The 16,484-nt window shown below is 34.4% G+C and overlaps 1 protein-coding gene across 2 annotated transcripts in view; it reads right to left on the bottom strand.

The window, feature by feature from the left end:
* Atg10 (autophagy related 10) overlaps window positions 1-16,484 on the bottom strand; it is a 289,841-nt gene that overhangs the window by 193,806 nt on the left and 79,551 nt on the right. For both annotated transcript variants that reach the window (XM_026394549.2, XM_077800481.1), the window contains one exon: window positions 10,347-10,454. In XM_026394549.2, coding sequence (XP_026250334.1) covers window positions 10,347-10,454 — 108 coding nt within the window. The remainder of the gene's footprint in view (window positions 1-10,346; window positions 10,455-16,484) is intronic.

The raw sequence follows: 16,484 nt of genomic DNA, 5'->3' as shown, positions 1-16,484 counted from the left end.
TATGACCAAGCTATAGCACTCCTCAGTATTCATCCTAAAGTTAGTCAGTATACAATAGTGATACATATGTACCCATGTTATATAGCAGCACAATTCATAATAGTCAAACTATGGAATCAGCCTAGGTATCCATCAATACATGAATAAATAAAGCAAATGTAGTTTATATATACAATGGAGTTTTATTCAGACATAAAGAAGAATGAAATTATGTCATTTGCAGGAGAATTGATGGAACTTGAAGACATTATGTTCAGCAAAATAAGTCAAACTCAGAAAGTGAAAAGTCATGTTTTCTCTCATATGTGAAACTTAATGAGGAAAAAGAAAGATGATGGTGGGTATCTTATGAAAACCAAAGGAAGATCAAGGAAGATTTAGGAAAGGGGAAATACTGGGGGATGATGTTGGCCAAATTATACTGTTATATCATGTGCTCATATAAATATGTAACAATAAAGACCACCATTATGTATAATTGTAATGCACCAATAAAAATATGTAAAAAGTTTAACAATTATTTTTGCAACAATACATATACATGAATTTTAAAAATTAATGGATAATTTTCATCAAAAATTATCTAAATAGAATATAGAGAATGTGTTCCCACCCACACTCTCAACTTTTTTCATTTATATAAATAAGGCTTCAATAAGGACTTTTCATAATAAGCTCATATTCAATAAAGCAGAACAGTCACTAATCATTTTCCACTACTGTTAAATGATTATATCCAAGAAAATCTTCAGTTCAGTCAAAAATTTCATAAATTGATAAAGTGAACTTTTAGCATCAACATTAATTTACAGAAATAAGTATCATGTAAAATAAGATATCCACAGGACAAATGTTGATTATGTTGACTTCTGTAGAAAATATTCATTTGTATTTAGAGGATCTTAAATCAATGCAATGGATTTCTTTTGGTCAATCGTAAAGAAAAAAATCTTGCTCAAAAACTGCCAGTCTTGATTGTGAATTTATAAATTCAGAAATGCCACAACCAAAATGTATTAACTTCTCTCCCTCCACCATTCCCCTCTTCCCTTTCATGGTGCTGAGGGTTAAATCCAGAGCAGTGCATTTGCTAAGCAGGTGATCTACCACTGAGTTACCTCCCCAGCACACAAACTACTCTCAATCAATGTCCTATCTCTAAAAATAATAATAAATAAATAAATATCTTAAATGATATGACTAACCTACCAGAACTTCTATTTTCCAAAGCCCGTACTAAAAGACATCCCCCAATATATTTAGAAGATTTCCAATGATCTTCTCATTTTTAACTATCATATTAAATTGTACACCATGATCAAGTAGGATTCATTCCTGGGATGCAAGGCTGGTTCAATATACGGAAATCAATAAATGTTATTCACCACATCAATAGACTTAAAAATAAGAACCATATGATCATCTTTTTTTTTTATTTTTTTATTTTTATTTTTTTTTTATTGGTCATTCATAACATTACATAGTTCTTAATACATCATATTATACGGTTTGATTCAAGTGGATTATGAACTCCCGCTTTTACCCCGTATACAAATTGCTGTATCACATCAGTTACCCTTCCATTGATTGACATATTGCCTTTCTAGTGTCTGATGTATTCTGCTGTCTGTCCTATTGTCTACTATCCCCCCTCCCCTCCCCTCCCCTCCCCTCCCCTTTTCTCTCTCTACCCCTTCTACTGTAAATCATGTCTTCCATTTGTATTCTCTTGACTTACCCCTCCTTACCTCTTATATGACATTTTGTATAACCCTGAGGATCGCCTTCCATTTCCATGCAATTTCCCTTCTCACTCCCTTTCCCTCCCACCTCTCATCCCTGTTTACTGTAAATATTCTTCTCAAGCTCTTCCTCCCTACCCTGTCCTTGTTTACACCCCTTATATCAAAGGAGCCATTTGGTATTTGTTTTTTAAAGATTGACTAGCTTCATTTAGCATAATCTGCTCTAATGCCATCCATTTCCCTCCAAATTCTATAATTTTGTCATTTTTTAATGCAGAGTAATACTCCATAGTGTATAAATGCCACATTGATCATCTTGATAGATGCAGAAAAAGCATTCGACAAAGTACAGCATCCCTTTATGTTCAAAACTCTAGAAAAACTAGGGATAACAGGAACATACCTCAACATTGTAAAAGCAATCTATGCTAAGCCTCAGGCTAGCATCATTCTGAATGGAGAAAAATTGAAGGCATTCCCTCTAAAATCTGGAACAAGACAGGGATGCCCTCTCTCACCACTTCTGTTCAACATAGTTCTCGAAACACTGGCCAGAGCAATTAGACAGACGAAAGAAATTAAAGGCATAAAAATAGGAAAAGAAGAACTTAAATTATCACTATTTGCAGGTGACATGATTCTATACCTAGCAGACCCAAAAGGGTCTACAAAGAAACTATTAGAGATAATAAATGAATTCAGCAAAGTGGCAGGTTATAAAATCAACACGCATAAATCAAAGGCATTCCTGTATATCAGTGACAAATCCTTTGAAATGGAAATGAGGACAATCACTCCATTCACAATATCCTCAAAAAAATAAAATACTTGGGAATCAACCTAACAAAAGAGGTGAAAGACTTATACAATGAAAACTACAGAACCCTAAAGAGAGAAATAGAAGAAGATCTTAGAAGATGGAAAAATATACCCTGTTGATGGATAGGCAGAACTAACATCATCAAAATGGCGATATTACCAAAAGTTCTCTATAGGTTTAATGCAATGCCAATCAAAATCCCAACGGCATTTCTTGTAGAAATAGAGAAAGCAATCATGAAATTCATATGGAAAAATAAAAGACCCAGAATAGCAAAAACAATGCTAAGCAGGAAGTGTGAATCAGGCTGTATAGTGATACCAGACTTCAAACTATACTACAAAGCAATAGTAACAAAAACAGCATGGTACTGGTACCAAAACAGGCGGGTGGACCAATGGTACAGAATAGAGGACACAGAAACCAATCCACAAAACTACAACTATCTTATATTTGATAAAGGGGCTAAAAGCATGCAATGGAGGAAGGATAGCATCTTCAACAAATGGTGCTGGGAAAACTGGAAATCCATATGCATCAAAATGAAACTGAATCCCTTTCTCTCGCCATGCACAAAAGTTAACTCAAAATGGATCAAGGAGCTTGATATCAAATCAGAGACTCTGCGTCTGATAGAAGAAAAAGTTGGCTATGATCTACATACTGTGGGGTCGGGCTCCAAATTCCTCAATAGGACACCCATAGCACAAGAGTTAATAACTAGAATCAACAAATGGGACTTACTCAAACTAAAAAGTTTTTTCTCAGCAAAAGAAACAATAAGAGAGGTAAATAGGGAGCCTACATCCTGGGAACAAATCTTTACTCCTCACACTTCAGATAGAGCACTAATATCCAGAGTTTACAAAGAACTAAAAAAATTAGACAATAAGATAACAAATAACCCAATCAACAAATGGGCCAAGGACCTGAACAGACACTTCTCAGAGGAGGACATACAATCAATCAACAAGTACATGAAAAAATGCTCACCATCTCTAGCAGTCAGAGAAATGCAAATCAAAACCACCCTAAGATACCATCTCACTCCGGTAAGATTGGCAGCCATTATGAAGTCGAACAACAATAAGTGCTGGCGAGGTTGTGGGGAAAAGGGTACACTTGTACATTGTTGGTGGGACTGCAAATTGGTGCAGCCAATTTGGAAAGCAGTATGGAGATTTCTTGGAAAGCTGGGAATGGAACCACCATTTGACCCAGCCATTCCCCTTCTCGGTCTATTCCCTAAAGACCTAAAAAGAGCATGCTACAGGGACACTGCTATATCAATGTTCATAGCAGCACAATTCACAATAGCAAGACTGTGGAACCAACCTAGATGCCCTTCAGTAGACGAATGGATAAAAAAAATGTGGCATTTATACACAATGGAGTATTACTCTGCATTAAAAAATGACAAAATCATAGAATTTGGAGGGAAATGGATGGCATTAGAGCAGATTATGCTAAGTGAAGCCAGCCAATCCCTAAAAAACAAATGCCAAATGTCTTCTTTGATATAAGGGGAGTAACTAAGAACAGAGTAGGGACGAAGAGCATGAGAAGAAGATTAACATTAAACAGGGATGAGAGGTGGGAGGGAAAGGGAGAGAGAAGGGAAACTGCATGGAAATGGAAGGAGACCCTCAGGGTTATACAAAATTATATACAAGAGGAAGTGAGGGGAAAGGAAAAAATAATCCAAGGGGGAGAAATGAATTACAGTAGAGGGGGTAGAGAGAGAAGAGGGGAGGGGAGGGGAGGGGAGGGGGGATAGTAGAGGATAGGAAAGGCAGCAGAATACAACAGACACTAGTATGGCAATATATAAATCAATGGAAGTGTAACTGATGTGATTCTGCAATCTGTATATGGGGTAAAAATGGGAGTTCATAACCCACTTGAATCAAAGTGTGAAATATGATATATCAAGAACTATGTAATGTTTTGAACAACCAACAATAAAAAAAAATGCAATGGTATGTTAGTTGGCAATGAAAAAGAATGAAGTGCTGATGTATGCTATAGTATGAATGATCCTTGAAACTATATGCTAAGTGAAAAAAAATCTCAAAAGGCCCCAAAATTTATATACAAATATAATTTATATATAATAAATAGCAATGTTTCTGTATATTAATATTAATATTTCTACAACAAATATACATTTATATATAATATAGTTAATATTGATATTATTTCTATGTGCTAAATATTACATATAATTTATACATAAATATGTATCATGTATGTCTTATATGTACATAGGTGTGTGTTTATATATGCATATCTTCCCCATTTATAAGAAATGTCCAGAATCATTGACAGAGTATTTGGTGAGGAATGAGTAGTGACTGCTAGTGGGTATAAGGTTTCAACAGGGATTCACTTGAGGGTAATTAAAATGCTCTAAACTTTATTGCCGTGATGTCTATATAACTCTGTGAACATACTAAAACAATTGAATTATATACTTTTGATTGTATGAAATGAATTATATTGATTAAAACTGTTATTAAAAAATTCGAAGAAGGTAGAGATTATGATTTTTACAAATAACTTCACTTTTCATTATATTTGCTTTGATTTTTTAAATCTTTGATTCTCTACATAACTTTGTAGATAATATTGCAGGTATAAAAATCATGAGTCCAGCTATCTTTTTACAATCAAGAATGCTGATTCCAGATAGACCAGGGAAGTAGTGTGGTTTCTTACATGAAAGAAGGCCAAAATTTTTCAAATTAATGACTATTAATAGAAGCATTCCTTTTGAACATCTTCAAATAGGAAATATGATGAATACATATGGAACTAATTAGTGGTTATTCAATTCTAAAGAGAATTTAAGGTCCCCTAACTCAATCTTCTATTCATTTTTCTATACAATGCAGGAATCCTTTCTGAAATATTTGAAACTGGAAATCATAAACTGATAGCCTGAGGACCATTTGCAGCTCATAGATACAGTCTATTTGGATGATATAGGATTTTTTTTTTAACTCTCTTATATACACACAGCTCCAGATCTCTACCTTCTCTTGAAAATGCAACTGCAGCTGCATGTCTGATGCCCTTTGAAGGAGGCATGTCCCATGCTCCCTCCACTTCTCTACCACTTCCAACTGGCCCACTTCAATCCCTCATGAGCACATTCTTCTTTAAGCATCTGGGCATTTAAGTTGTAACCACTGTTCCAGAGAGAGGGTTATCCACCCTGTGGCTGAACATCTCCACTAGGAGGGAAGAAGCTCACAGCTTTCTAAGTTGACCAATTTCACTGCAGGCAACACCAAGAGATATTTGTCTAGAATAATTTTCGGACACTGGAACTAATCCTCAAGCAAAGTTAATCTACTCTCTTTCACAGGACAGCTGTCCAGATATCTGAAGACAACTAACCTTGCTAGGTTTTCCATTTTAATTTAACAACTACAAAGACCCCAAATACGTCTCTTACTAAAATTTTTTCCATATTGTACTTAGGCAAAACATCTTAACCGCTGTGTCTCAGTTTCCTTATAAGTAAAATAGAAATAATAAAGGCATGCATATCTTAAGATGAAATTAAATAATTCATGCAAATCACATAGAACAGTATCAGGAGTTAGTGCTCAATAAAGTTTGATTGATACCTTTATTATTATTATTATATTATTATTATTATTATTACCAACTATGTTTTCATCAACATAACCAACATTATTCACAAATTAATCATATTAATATCTATTGCCACACAGTTTTGTGAATTAATATAGAACTAATATAAGAAATTGGTACAGCATAGGGAATCAATAAATGGTCATTACCATTACAAGTATAATTTTGTGGGAATTAAATGTTAGTACACTAAGGCATTAATATTGACACAAATGTTTGTTACAAGAGAATATGATAAAGTGATTGATAAAAATATCGATGTACTAACTCCCATAGAAACTCTCCCCTCAGGTTGAAAATAACTTATTCATATAATTACATTCCTTTGGTATGGTTGTTCAACTACCTACAGATACAGTTAGCTATTAACTTAGAAAAAAAATATTTAGAAAAATAATTTTAGCCATTTGATCATTATATTTTTAGGATTAAGAGAATTCTATTTCCTAATGCCACAGTCTGTCTTCACTATGAATTTATCAATCTTCAGTACAGAGTTGAGGCATCTTTTGATATGTGGTGGTTAAAAATGAAAACTAATGGTTTTTACACAGTTGTTTAAAATGTTGTGAAGTTCATGAATGCCAATAATTTTTCATGACTGACAGTTTTTATTATATAAATACACTTATAGAAAGTTTGATAATTTTTACAAATTAGGATAATATATCCTTTGAGTTTTTCTATTCTGAGTACAATCAATGCTCTTCATAAAATTTGCTTAAATATTGAATTTTTAAAACATCAACAGCCCATTGCATTTCTAAGACAGTAGATTCCTCACATAATTACATTCCACCTAAACATGTATCTAAATTATCATATTTTCTATTAATTCCACAAATAGGAGTACCATCTATTAAGATAAAAATTAATTACAAGATATTAAAAATGAAAAACTTGAAAATTTCTCTTATCATATTACCTAATAAATAAAAATATGATTAAATCTATGATGAAAAAAAAAGGAAAGACAACAACTCTGTTCAGTATTGATATAGGAAAGTAAGACATTATATATGCAGTTCAAATGAAATTCATTACATGTCCTAATTAATCTACCACTATTTTTAGCAAGATTCATTCTTAATTATCTCTGCAACACTATAAGATACAACTGGTTGTAAATGAAGAAAACTTATCTTCCAACTAGGAGGTTATTCCCAGCCTCTAGAAGGCAAGACCAGAACATGATAAGGAACCAAGTATTACAGTCTCTGCTTCTTGTCTCCATTCACATCCTCATCATAACGGCATGACTATGAGATACTTTATTATTATTAATGATAGCACTTAATGCTTATTATTTCCAAACAAGAAAAAGTAAGTAGGTGAAGAGAAAAAAAGGTTTACCCAAGGTTACACTGCTAGTATTTGACGGAGAGAATTCCAAAAAACAATTTCCAACTCCAAGTCTAGGACTCTTTCTTCTAACTGTGCTGTTATAATCCAAGTTAGGCAGTCAAAATTTACTGAGTTACCAAACAATTACAAATAAATAGTGGAGTTTACTGGAAGCAAAGAGCTTATCATCTGATTCCATTCCTATGACAACTCTAACAAACATAAATGACAAAAAAATTACTACAAACCTTCTTTTAAACATTTTTAATTTTTTGTGTAAATTACTTGAAAAATAACTATATTATTCTAATAAAAATAAAACTTTTAGAATTAAATCAGTTCCAAGTAACTCGATCACTCAGCTTATATCAGCATATTTTGATCCTATAGGTGAGCTGATTCTGAACAGGACCAAATCAGAAGGTGTAGTCAGATAGAAGATATTTATTTTTGAGTTCTTTGAGTTCAGCATGCTATAGCACAACATGCCTTCCAATGTTTTTAGCAGCTCAATTCACAATAGAAAGTTATGGAACTACCCATCAATAGATGAATGAATAAAATACAAAATATATATTTTTTGTCATTTGCTGGAATGGAATGGATAGAACTGGAAAACATCATGCTAAGTGAAATAAGTCAGTAAGTCAATGGTCAAATGTTTTCTATCACATGTAGAAGCTGAGAGAAAAAGAAATTTAAAAGGGGATCTCATGAAAATAGAGTGGAGATGAGTAGAGTAGGGGTAGGTTATTAATGGGGAAAGAGGAAGAGAGGGAAAGGGGAAGAACTGGAGAATAAAACTGACTAAATTATGCATATGATTGTATAAATATACCACAATGAATCCCACTTTTATGTACAATTATAATGCACTAAGGAAAAATATGTAAATAAATAGAAAGAACACCAGAAGTGTAGAAGAAAGAAGGAGGAAGAGGAATAAAAGGAGAAAGTGCTGGGGAATGAATTAGAGAAAATTATGTTATGTGCATATATGAATAAGTGACAATGAACCCAACTACTGGAAAACCCAAATGTCGGAAAAATTTATACTTTATGAGACTAAATTGCTAGAATTGGAATAGATCATTCATAGCATGTGCACAACTTTAAACTTTGTAAAGTTAAAACATCAACCAGAAAGTGTCAGTTTCCTCACACTGTCAACACCACTTTTTAGTGCTTTTAAAATCTCTGCCAACTTGTTAGACAAAAACTGGTAATTCATCTTTTAAATCATCATTTCTATGTTAACTTTTAACATTTTAAGTGAATACATAATGAATTGAAAAGTTTCCTAACATGCTTGGCTTTAGATTTGATGCTGGTTATTTAAACCATGAAGCAGTACTCAAGATTCAAGCATTCACCCTGGGGGCACTTACCTTACTATCAAGCACAATATCTTCCAGAATACCTTGCAAATCAAATTATACAGGACAAAGATACTTCCAGGCCAGCATCAGACACAGGCAGAAAGGATTAATGCCTGATTGCCAAATGGACCTGATTTAACAGATCCTGAGAAAGACCGCTTTATACCACCCTCCCCCTTGCCAAATCCCCCTCTTCCATTTTACTAGGATACTCAGAATTCAAGTATTAGAGATTTCTTCCCTTGTGCTCAAACAATTGGGACCCCACCAATTCTTTCAAAATTCAAGTGCTTTACTTCAGTATGAGCTCCACATAATTATGGTGAATTCATAGAATGGAATGCCATGGAGCCATTAAAAAGAACTATGGAATTCTGCATTTACTGACCGAAATACATCCATGATATCCTTATTATAGCAAAAAACAACATGTATGATATAAATGTGTGGAACAATATTTACTAAAATATTAATAGTTGCTATTTATCAAAGGGTACATGATAGATTTTCATGTATGTCCATATGTGTATGTGTGCATATACACGTAAGTATGTATGTGTGTGTTTGTTACTGAGGACTGAATCCAGGGACACTCTACCACCAAGATATCCCCAGTCCTTTTTTTTTTTTTTTGAGACAAGGTCTCACTAAGTTGCCAAGGCTGTCCTTGAAATTGCAATCCTCCAGCCTCAGCCTCCGTCACTGGGATTATAGGTGTGCTCCATTGTGCCCAGAATGGCAGATTATTTTTACCCTTTCCATATATTGATATATTTCTCTATTGTTTATTATTTACAATGGATATATACAATTTCTATTACTAATAAGAAATATAATAAGAATACTGCATTTTGATAAAAAGAAACTGAAAATATTCCAGAAAACCACCAAGCTATTAGAAGCTTAATAAAATCCAGTTTAGTAAGTTTCTAAAGTCAAAGTTAAAATTCTCCAAGAAATGAGATCTAGATCCTGTATACTTTCAAGTGGCTAAGGAAAAGAGCAAAAGGTAAACCAGGCCAAGAGTTCTCTGGTCGAGTATTAAGCCTCTTAGGAATAAGTGTGTATAATAATGAGGGAATTTCACTAAAGCAAAATCAGTAGGCAACAGAATATACCTGTGGTCTTTAGATAGAAGAGAAACCTGAAGTGTGAAGGCTCACTACAATCAAATAGACTCAGTGGATCTTAACTTAACCTTAAATCCTGTTTTTAATATCATACAAGAAAATACCTCCTTATAAATAGTGCTCACTCCTCCCCCCTACAACAGACCTAGAACCCAATGACAATTAACTTTTTAAAAAAACATATACATACATAAAACAGATTCAAAGTTTTAAATTTATACTTCACAAGACTGAAAAGGAGAACATGATGCACTGAACTACTCACCTCCACAGGAGGACATGTCTGTACACCAGCATATGTTCCTGGATGTGACACCATAGTCCCACTTTTTATTTGAAAATGCGTTTTGCACATGTAACCATCAGAACAGTCCTGTGCTCCATCACCACAGAATACAAAAGAAAAATTCAATTAATTTAAGAATTCATCACTCAAAGAGCTACAACTTCTCATAAGTTCAAAGCCAAGTAAAGAAAACTATGTATATTGAATAAGACAAGATGAAACGAGTAAAAAATCAGTCCAATATACCCTGCAGAGAGTAGATGCTCAATAAATAAAAGTTCTATTCCCTTACCTTCTTCATGTATTAATGTACTCCCTTTTCCTAACTTAAACTGCTCCTCATTCCATCTCTCCCCATCCCACACACATACACTAGTAGCACTGAGGTCAGACAACAAAACTTTAGCTTAGGAAATGTTAAAAAGCATTTAAACTTACAAAAATATCTTGTCACATTGTTAATATTATGTCCACAGCTTTTATAAAGAGAAATTTTCAGAGGATTTGCAAAAGATCTGAAAGCTGGAAGAGACCTTGTATATCCATCTCTTCTTCAAGGCAAGATCTCTATTGACTGTCCCAGGGAGGTAGGTAATTATGCAGCATCTGCCTGAGTGCTTCAGGGAACCTGCACTTCTTACTCCCTGACATATGACAGTTGCCTCCATTTCAGTACACTGTACAGGGAAAAAGTTTTATCTCATACTGTATTGACTGTTTCCCTCTAAGTTACTAGTTCTAGTTCTGCCCTCTGGAATCTAAACCCTTTTCAACAGAACTTTTCTTCAAAGACTTAGACAATTGCCACCATTTTCATATATGCTTTGCAAGATGATTTCTAAGCCCCTCACAAGTTATATTTCTCTGCTGCTTTTCTTATACTTGCTATTGTATAGACTAATGGTTGATGTTTGTCTAAATGTAGCCTGTTTCATTGTTTAAGGCAAAACTTGCTTGAATTCAATGAAGTCATGTATAAAAATATAATACTTCTCCATGCACAAACATACTCACATGCCAAGAAATATTAATTCTGCACAAAATTGTCACACCAACATTAATGTTTTAACAGGATTAAAATAATAAGTTAAATAAGAAGTGGCTACTTAATCTTTTTACAACAAGGAGGAAATTTGGATACAGAGACACAAACACACAGAATTCTGAGAAAGTCAAAGGAAAAATGGAGATTGGAGTGGTGTACCTACAATCCAAGGAATGCTAAGGATTTCTGGCAACACCAGAAGCTAGGAAGAGGCAAGGGAGGGTTCTTCCCTAGAGCCTTCAGAGGCAGCATGATCCTTCCAGACCTCTAGCCTCCAGACTTATCAGAGATCCTTGCAGACCTCTAGCCTCCAGACTTATCAGAGAATATATTTCTGTTATTTTAATTCAGTCAGTATGTGGTATTTTTTATGCCATCCCTAGTAAAATAATATGGTCACCATATTTTTTAAGAGATTTGATGACACCTTAATAAACCCTCCTAGCAGATTAGCCTGACAACCTGCTAGCACTCACTTAGGGACCCTGCTGCTTGCGATCAGCACAAGTTCTGATTGACTGAATCCAACTCAAATTAGTTGATGCCTCTGTCACAAGTTGTTAAATATCTTAACTATCACTCCTGTCTATGAGATATACTATCAAATATCCAATACTATCATTTTTAATTTTCTTATTAAGGTTATGCATTTCATAGGTTCAAATTACTACTTAATGCTGCAATTTCTATAGTATCCACCCTCAAAGCAAACCCTCTGATGGCCCTCTATCACTGAAACCTTTATATTTAGACAATGCAAATTTAATATTTAATATTTAATGGAGTAAGTGGATAAAGACATATGTAGTGACTGTTTTTTTGAGATAAATTCCATCTAAGGCTAATACATAGTGACTCTTTCTCTTTTTAATTTTTTTAGTTGTAAATGAACACAATAACTTTATTTTTTATTATTTTTTAAATTGTAGTTGGGCACAATACCTTTATTTTATTTATTTATTTATTTTTATGTGGTGCTGAATATCAAACCCAGTGCCTCACATGCCAGGCAAGTGCTCTACCACTGAGCAACAACCCCAGGCCTATAGTGACTTTTATCATTGCTACTACTGTTTTACATCAAACATCTATTCCCCCTTCTTTTGGAAACCATTTTCCTCTAAGGACTCATTCTCTTCTCCATTGTTAGTGTAGACATGACCCCCAGCTCCAGGATGAATACAGGACTCTGATCTGGCCAATCAAGGCCTTAGCCTTTTTGACCACAGAGATGCAAGAGAGCAACTGATTTGAGCCAGTATGATATAATCCAGATTTGATTTGGGAATGTGGGGAGGGGGAGGTCTATTTTCTTATCCAATGGATTTCAACAAGAATTTTTTTTGGTACCAGCACTTGAACCCCAGGAGCACTTAACCACTGAGCCACATCCCTAGCCCATGTGTGTGTGTGTGTGTGTGTGTGTGTTTACATCCCTAGCCCGTGTGTGTGTGTGTGTGTGTGTGTGTGTCACACACACACACACACACACACACACGCACACACGGGCTAGGAATGTAAAATACATATATATAATATATATATAATATAATATAATATAATATATATAATACATAAAATATATATAGAGAGACAGGGTCTTGCTAGTTGCTTAGGGCCTCACTAATTTGCTAAGGCTAACTTTGAACTTGCAATCCTCCTGCCTCAGCCTCCTGAGACACTGGAATTACAGGTGTACACCACTGTGCCCAGCAATAAAAAATGTTAAAACCTTAACAGCCATCATGTAATTAAATGGAAACTGAAAAAAAAAAGTCAGTGTGGATGAATTCAAGGCCATGAGATGTGGAGAGACCAGATTCTAATTACACTATTCATACCACCATGCCCAAAGCTAGTTCTACCTTCAAATTTTCCCATTATAAGTCCCTTCCTTGCTTCACCCAATGAGTTCAGTTTTCTGTCATTTTAAAACAAAATAATCTTGCTTTTAAATGACATATTGTGTTTACAGTAGTTTAAAGATAGAAAAATTCTCCTCTATTGTATTGTTACCCTCATTATGATAGATAATCAATAGTTGGTTATATGAAAGGTTTATCAACTACAATAAAACTAACAGTATGTGTTTGTGGCAATCTGCAATTTCCAAATGATCTAGGAATAGAGGAAGAAACAAAAACTCTTAGGTATTCAGAGAACAGTTAGAGCTAAACCATATGTACTAAATATAATTATGAAATGAGAATAACTATTCTATTTTGTGTTATCTGCACACTGGTCATACAACCTCTTCTTAAGTGAATATGCAATTTAGTAAAACTAATTACAATACAAAACACTTTTCCTTTGATCCAATCCCAAGGGGAGACAAAAAAATTCCTCCCTACCTGTTATAAAATCTAAAAACATTATCTTGTCTCTTTTCCAATGAGGTAAGATAAAGAGATATGTGATTTTCAATATTACTTATACTAATTTCCATTTTAGGTGATTTTTAAATCTATTGATTATTATCTATAGGGAAGCACACAGGATTTTTGACTCAGTCTGTATTTATTTGGTAATGAAGATTTTTTCAGCACCAATCTCTTAACAGGAATAGCCTTGAAAAATCAAACATAGAAAAAGGAGAGTGATAGAATACCTAACATGCTAAAGGCCCTGAGTTCAAGCCCAGCACTGAAAAACAAAGAAGGAAAACATTATTAGAAAAAGGAGAGTTTTAGCATTTTTATTTCCCTTCAAATATTAATTTCCATATAAGAAGGTCTTTTTCCCATATTATTTTCATTTAAGGTAGAATAAAGGGTTTTGTTCCTCACTGCCATAGGATGTTTTTGTAGAGACAACAACCAAATGTAAAAGCATGAGAACCATCACCCTAAGTCCACTCTTTGGTCCATCTAACCCAGTAAATAATGTTTAACTAAAATCTCCCTATCATACTAAAGTTTCCCCTGTCAGAATCAACAATCCTCTCTAGTTTATGTATTTACCATGGTTTACAATTTAACATTTAGCTCTTCTTTAATTTTTTAACATTTGTTAGTTTTATTTCCCCCACTAGATCATAAACTCAGGGCATAGGTCCCAGGACCTATGGGAATCCAGGATCTTAACTGCAGAATTCAGACTGCCATAACACATAAAAACCTAATCCAGATACAGCCTAAAAACATCCTGGATCATCATGGGAGGATGTAAGAACAAAGGGAACTCACAGTTTACCTAGTTCAACCCTCTCCTTTTACAGATAAGAGGGTGAAGGATTGAAGCACTTCTAAGAAACTTGTTTTTCAGCTAATTAGGGGCAGAGCTGGAAGTGGAAAGCAGGTCACTTGACCCAAGCATTCTTTCTAGTACACTAAGCAAATTCTGCCAGAGAGCAGGACCTTGGCAGGAGCATGCTTATTGACTCTGGACTGGGGTAGGTCAGTGCTTTTTGCTTCGACTAACAAGTTCAAGCCACTCAAGTGTGGTCTAGTGACCAGCAACCTCAACATCACCTGAGAGCTTATTAAACATGCAGAACCTCCAGCCCCACCCCAGACCTCCTGAACCTGTATTTAACAGGATCCCCCAGGTGATTCCTGTGCACATTTGGAAGCACTGAGGCAGTTTATACTGAAATTCCTGACTGAAAGAGATTGCACATTGATTGCATTAGCGGTGGTTCTCAACCCTAGCTACTACACATTAGAATAGAACCTGGGGAGTTTTCAAAACGCTGTTGCCAGGGTCTCACCTCAAACCAATTAAGTGAAAATCTCCCCAGTAGATTCTATTGCAGTAGCTGAGAACCACTGTGCTAAATTCACTGGAGCTTGCCTTTTCCATTCAGAGAAGAACAGAGTCAATGAAGTAATCTCCAGTTGCCTCAGGAGAAAAGGCAACAACTCAAGATCTTCATGAACACCATAGCTCAATTGGAGCTCTCCAAATGCTAAAAATCACCTCTGCTCATACTCACTGTGGAGCTTAGACTGTGCCAAAAGTGCCTTATAAGTGGTCTTTCCCCCAACACACATTTTTTATTGTTGCAGTATACTTGTAAATACTTCTGGGATTTGTTGTTACATATTCACAAATGCTCCCAATACACAATATACCAGCACAATTTGGCCAGTATCACTCCCCAGCACTTCCCCTGTCCCTTCCCATTAAGTGGTTTTTACTACTACCTCAAACTCCATTTTCTGGCAACTTATCCAGCCTTGACCTACTCCTCTGCAACTACCATTAATCTTATAACTTAAAATTGTTCCATGTCCAACTACACTTCAGCTATCAGTATTCCTTACTGCCCATCTGCCAAAAAGCAGTTTGCTTTACTCTGTCACTTGTAGAAGAGAAATTAATAGGAAATGTCCAGGTGCTATAACCATTAATAAAAAACAGAATATTTCCTCATAGCCAAAATTCTTCCACTTATCTAAATAGAATGCCCTTCATCTTTTTCCAAAATAAGGAGTAAAGATTTAAATGAGAAATATCACAAATGAACTAGATGAAAATCCTGGAGGATATATATATATATATATATATATATATACATACACATACATACACACACATACACATACATATATACATACACACACATATACATATACATATACATATATAATAAACCTTTATAAATATGATAAAAACCCTGACGAAAAAAGATCAATAAATAAATTCTACAGTGAAAATAAAAATTCTTAACACTCATAAAACCAAAAGACAAATATCAAAATGTGAAAACAAAAATTTTTACTTTATATCATAGAAAGGAACTAATTTTCTCAAGATATAGATAACTTTAAGATCCTCAAAATATAAACAGTTTCAAAAACTCAAAAAGAAAACGACTAACAATCCAATAGAAAAATGAGCAAAGGATGCACATACAGTTCACTAAAAAGTAAAAACATATGAATAAAATATGTTCAATGGTACCTACAAGAAAATGCAAATTCAAAACTATTGGTAACATTTTTGCTTATCTGATTAGCAAAGATCAAAAAGTATAAAATTCACTGTGCAGAGAAATATGTGAATAAAAGAGGTGCCCTCACACATTGCCATGGGGCAGGGGAGTTTAAACTAGGATAATATCCCTAAAG

This window comes from Urocitellus parryii, chromosome 1, assembly GCF_045843805.1.
Source record: "Urocitellus parryii isolate mUroPar1 chromosome 1, mUroPar1.hap1, whole genome shotgun sequence".
Taxonomy (NCBI): Eukaryota; Metazoa; Chordata; class Mammalia; order Rodentia; family Sciuridae; genus Urocitellus; species Urocitellus parryii.
This window is presented reverse-complemented; position numbering and strand designations above follow the sequence as displayed.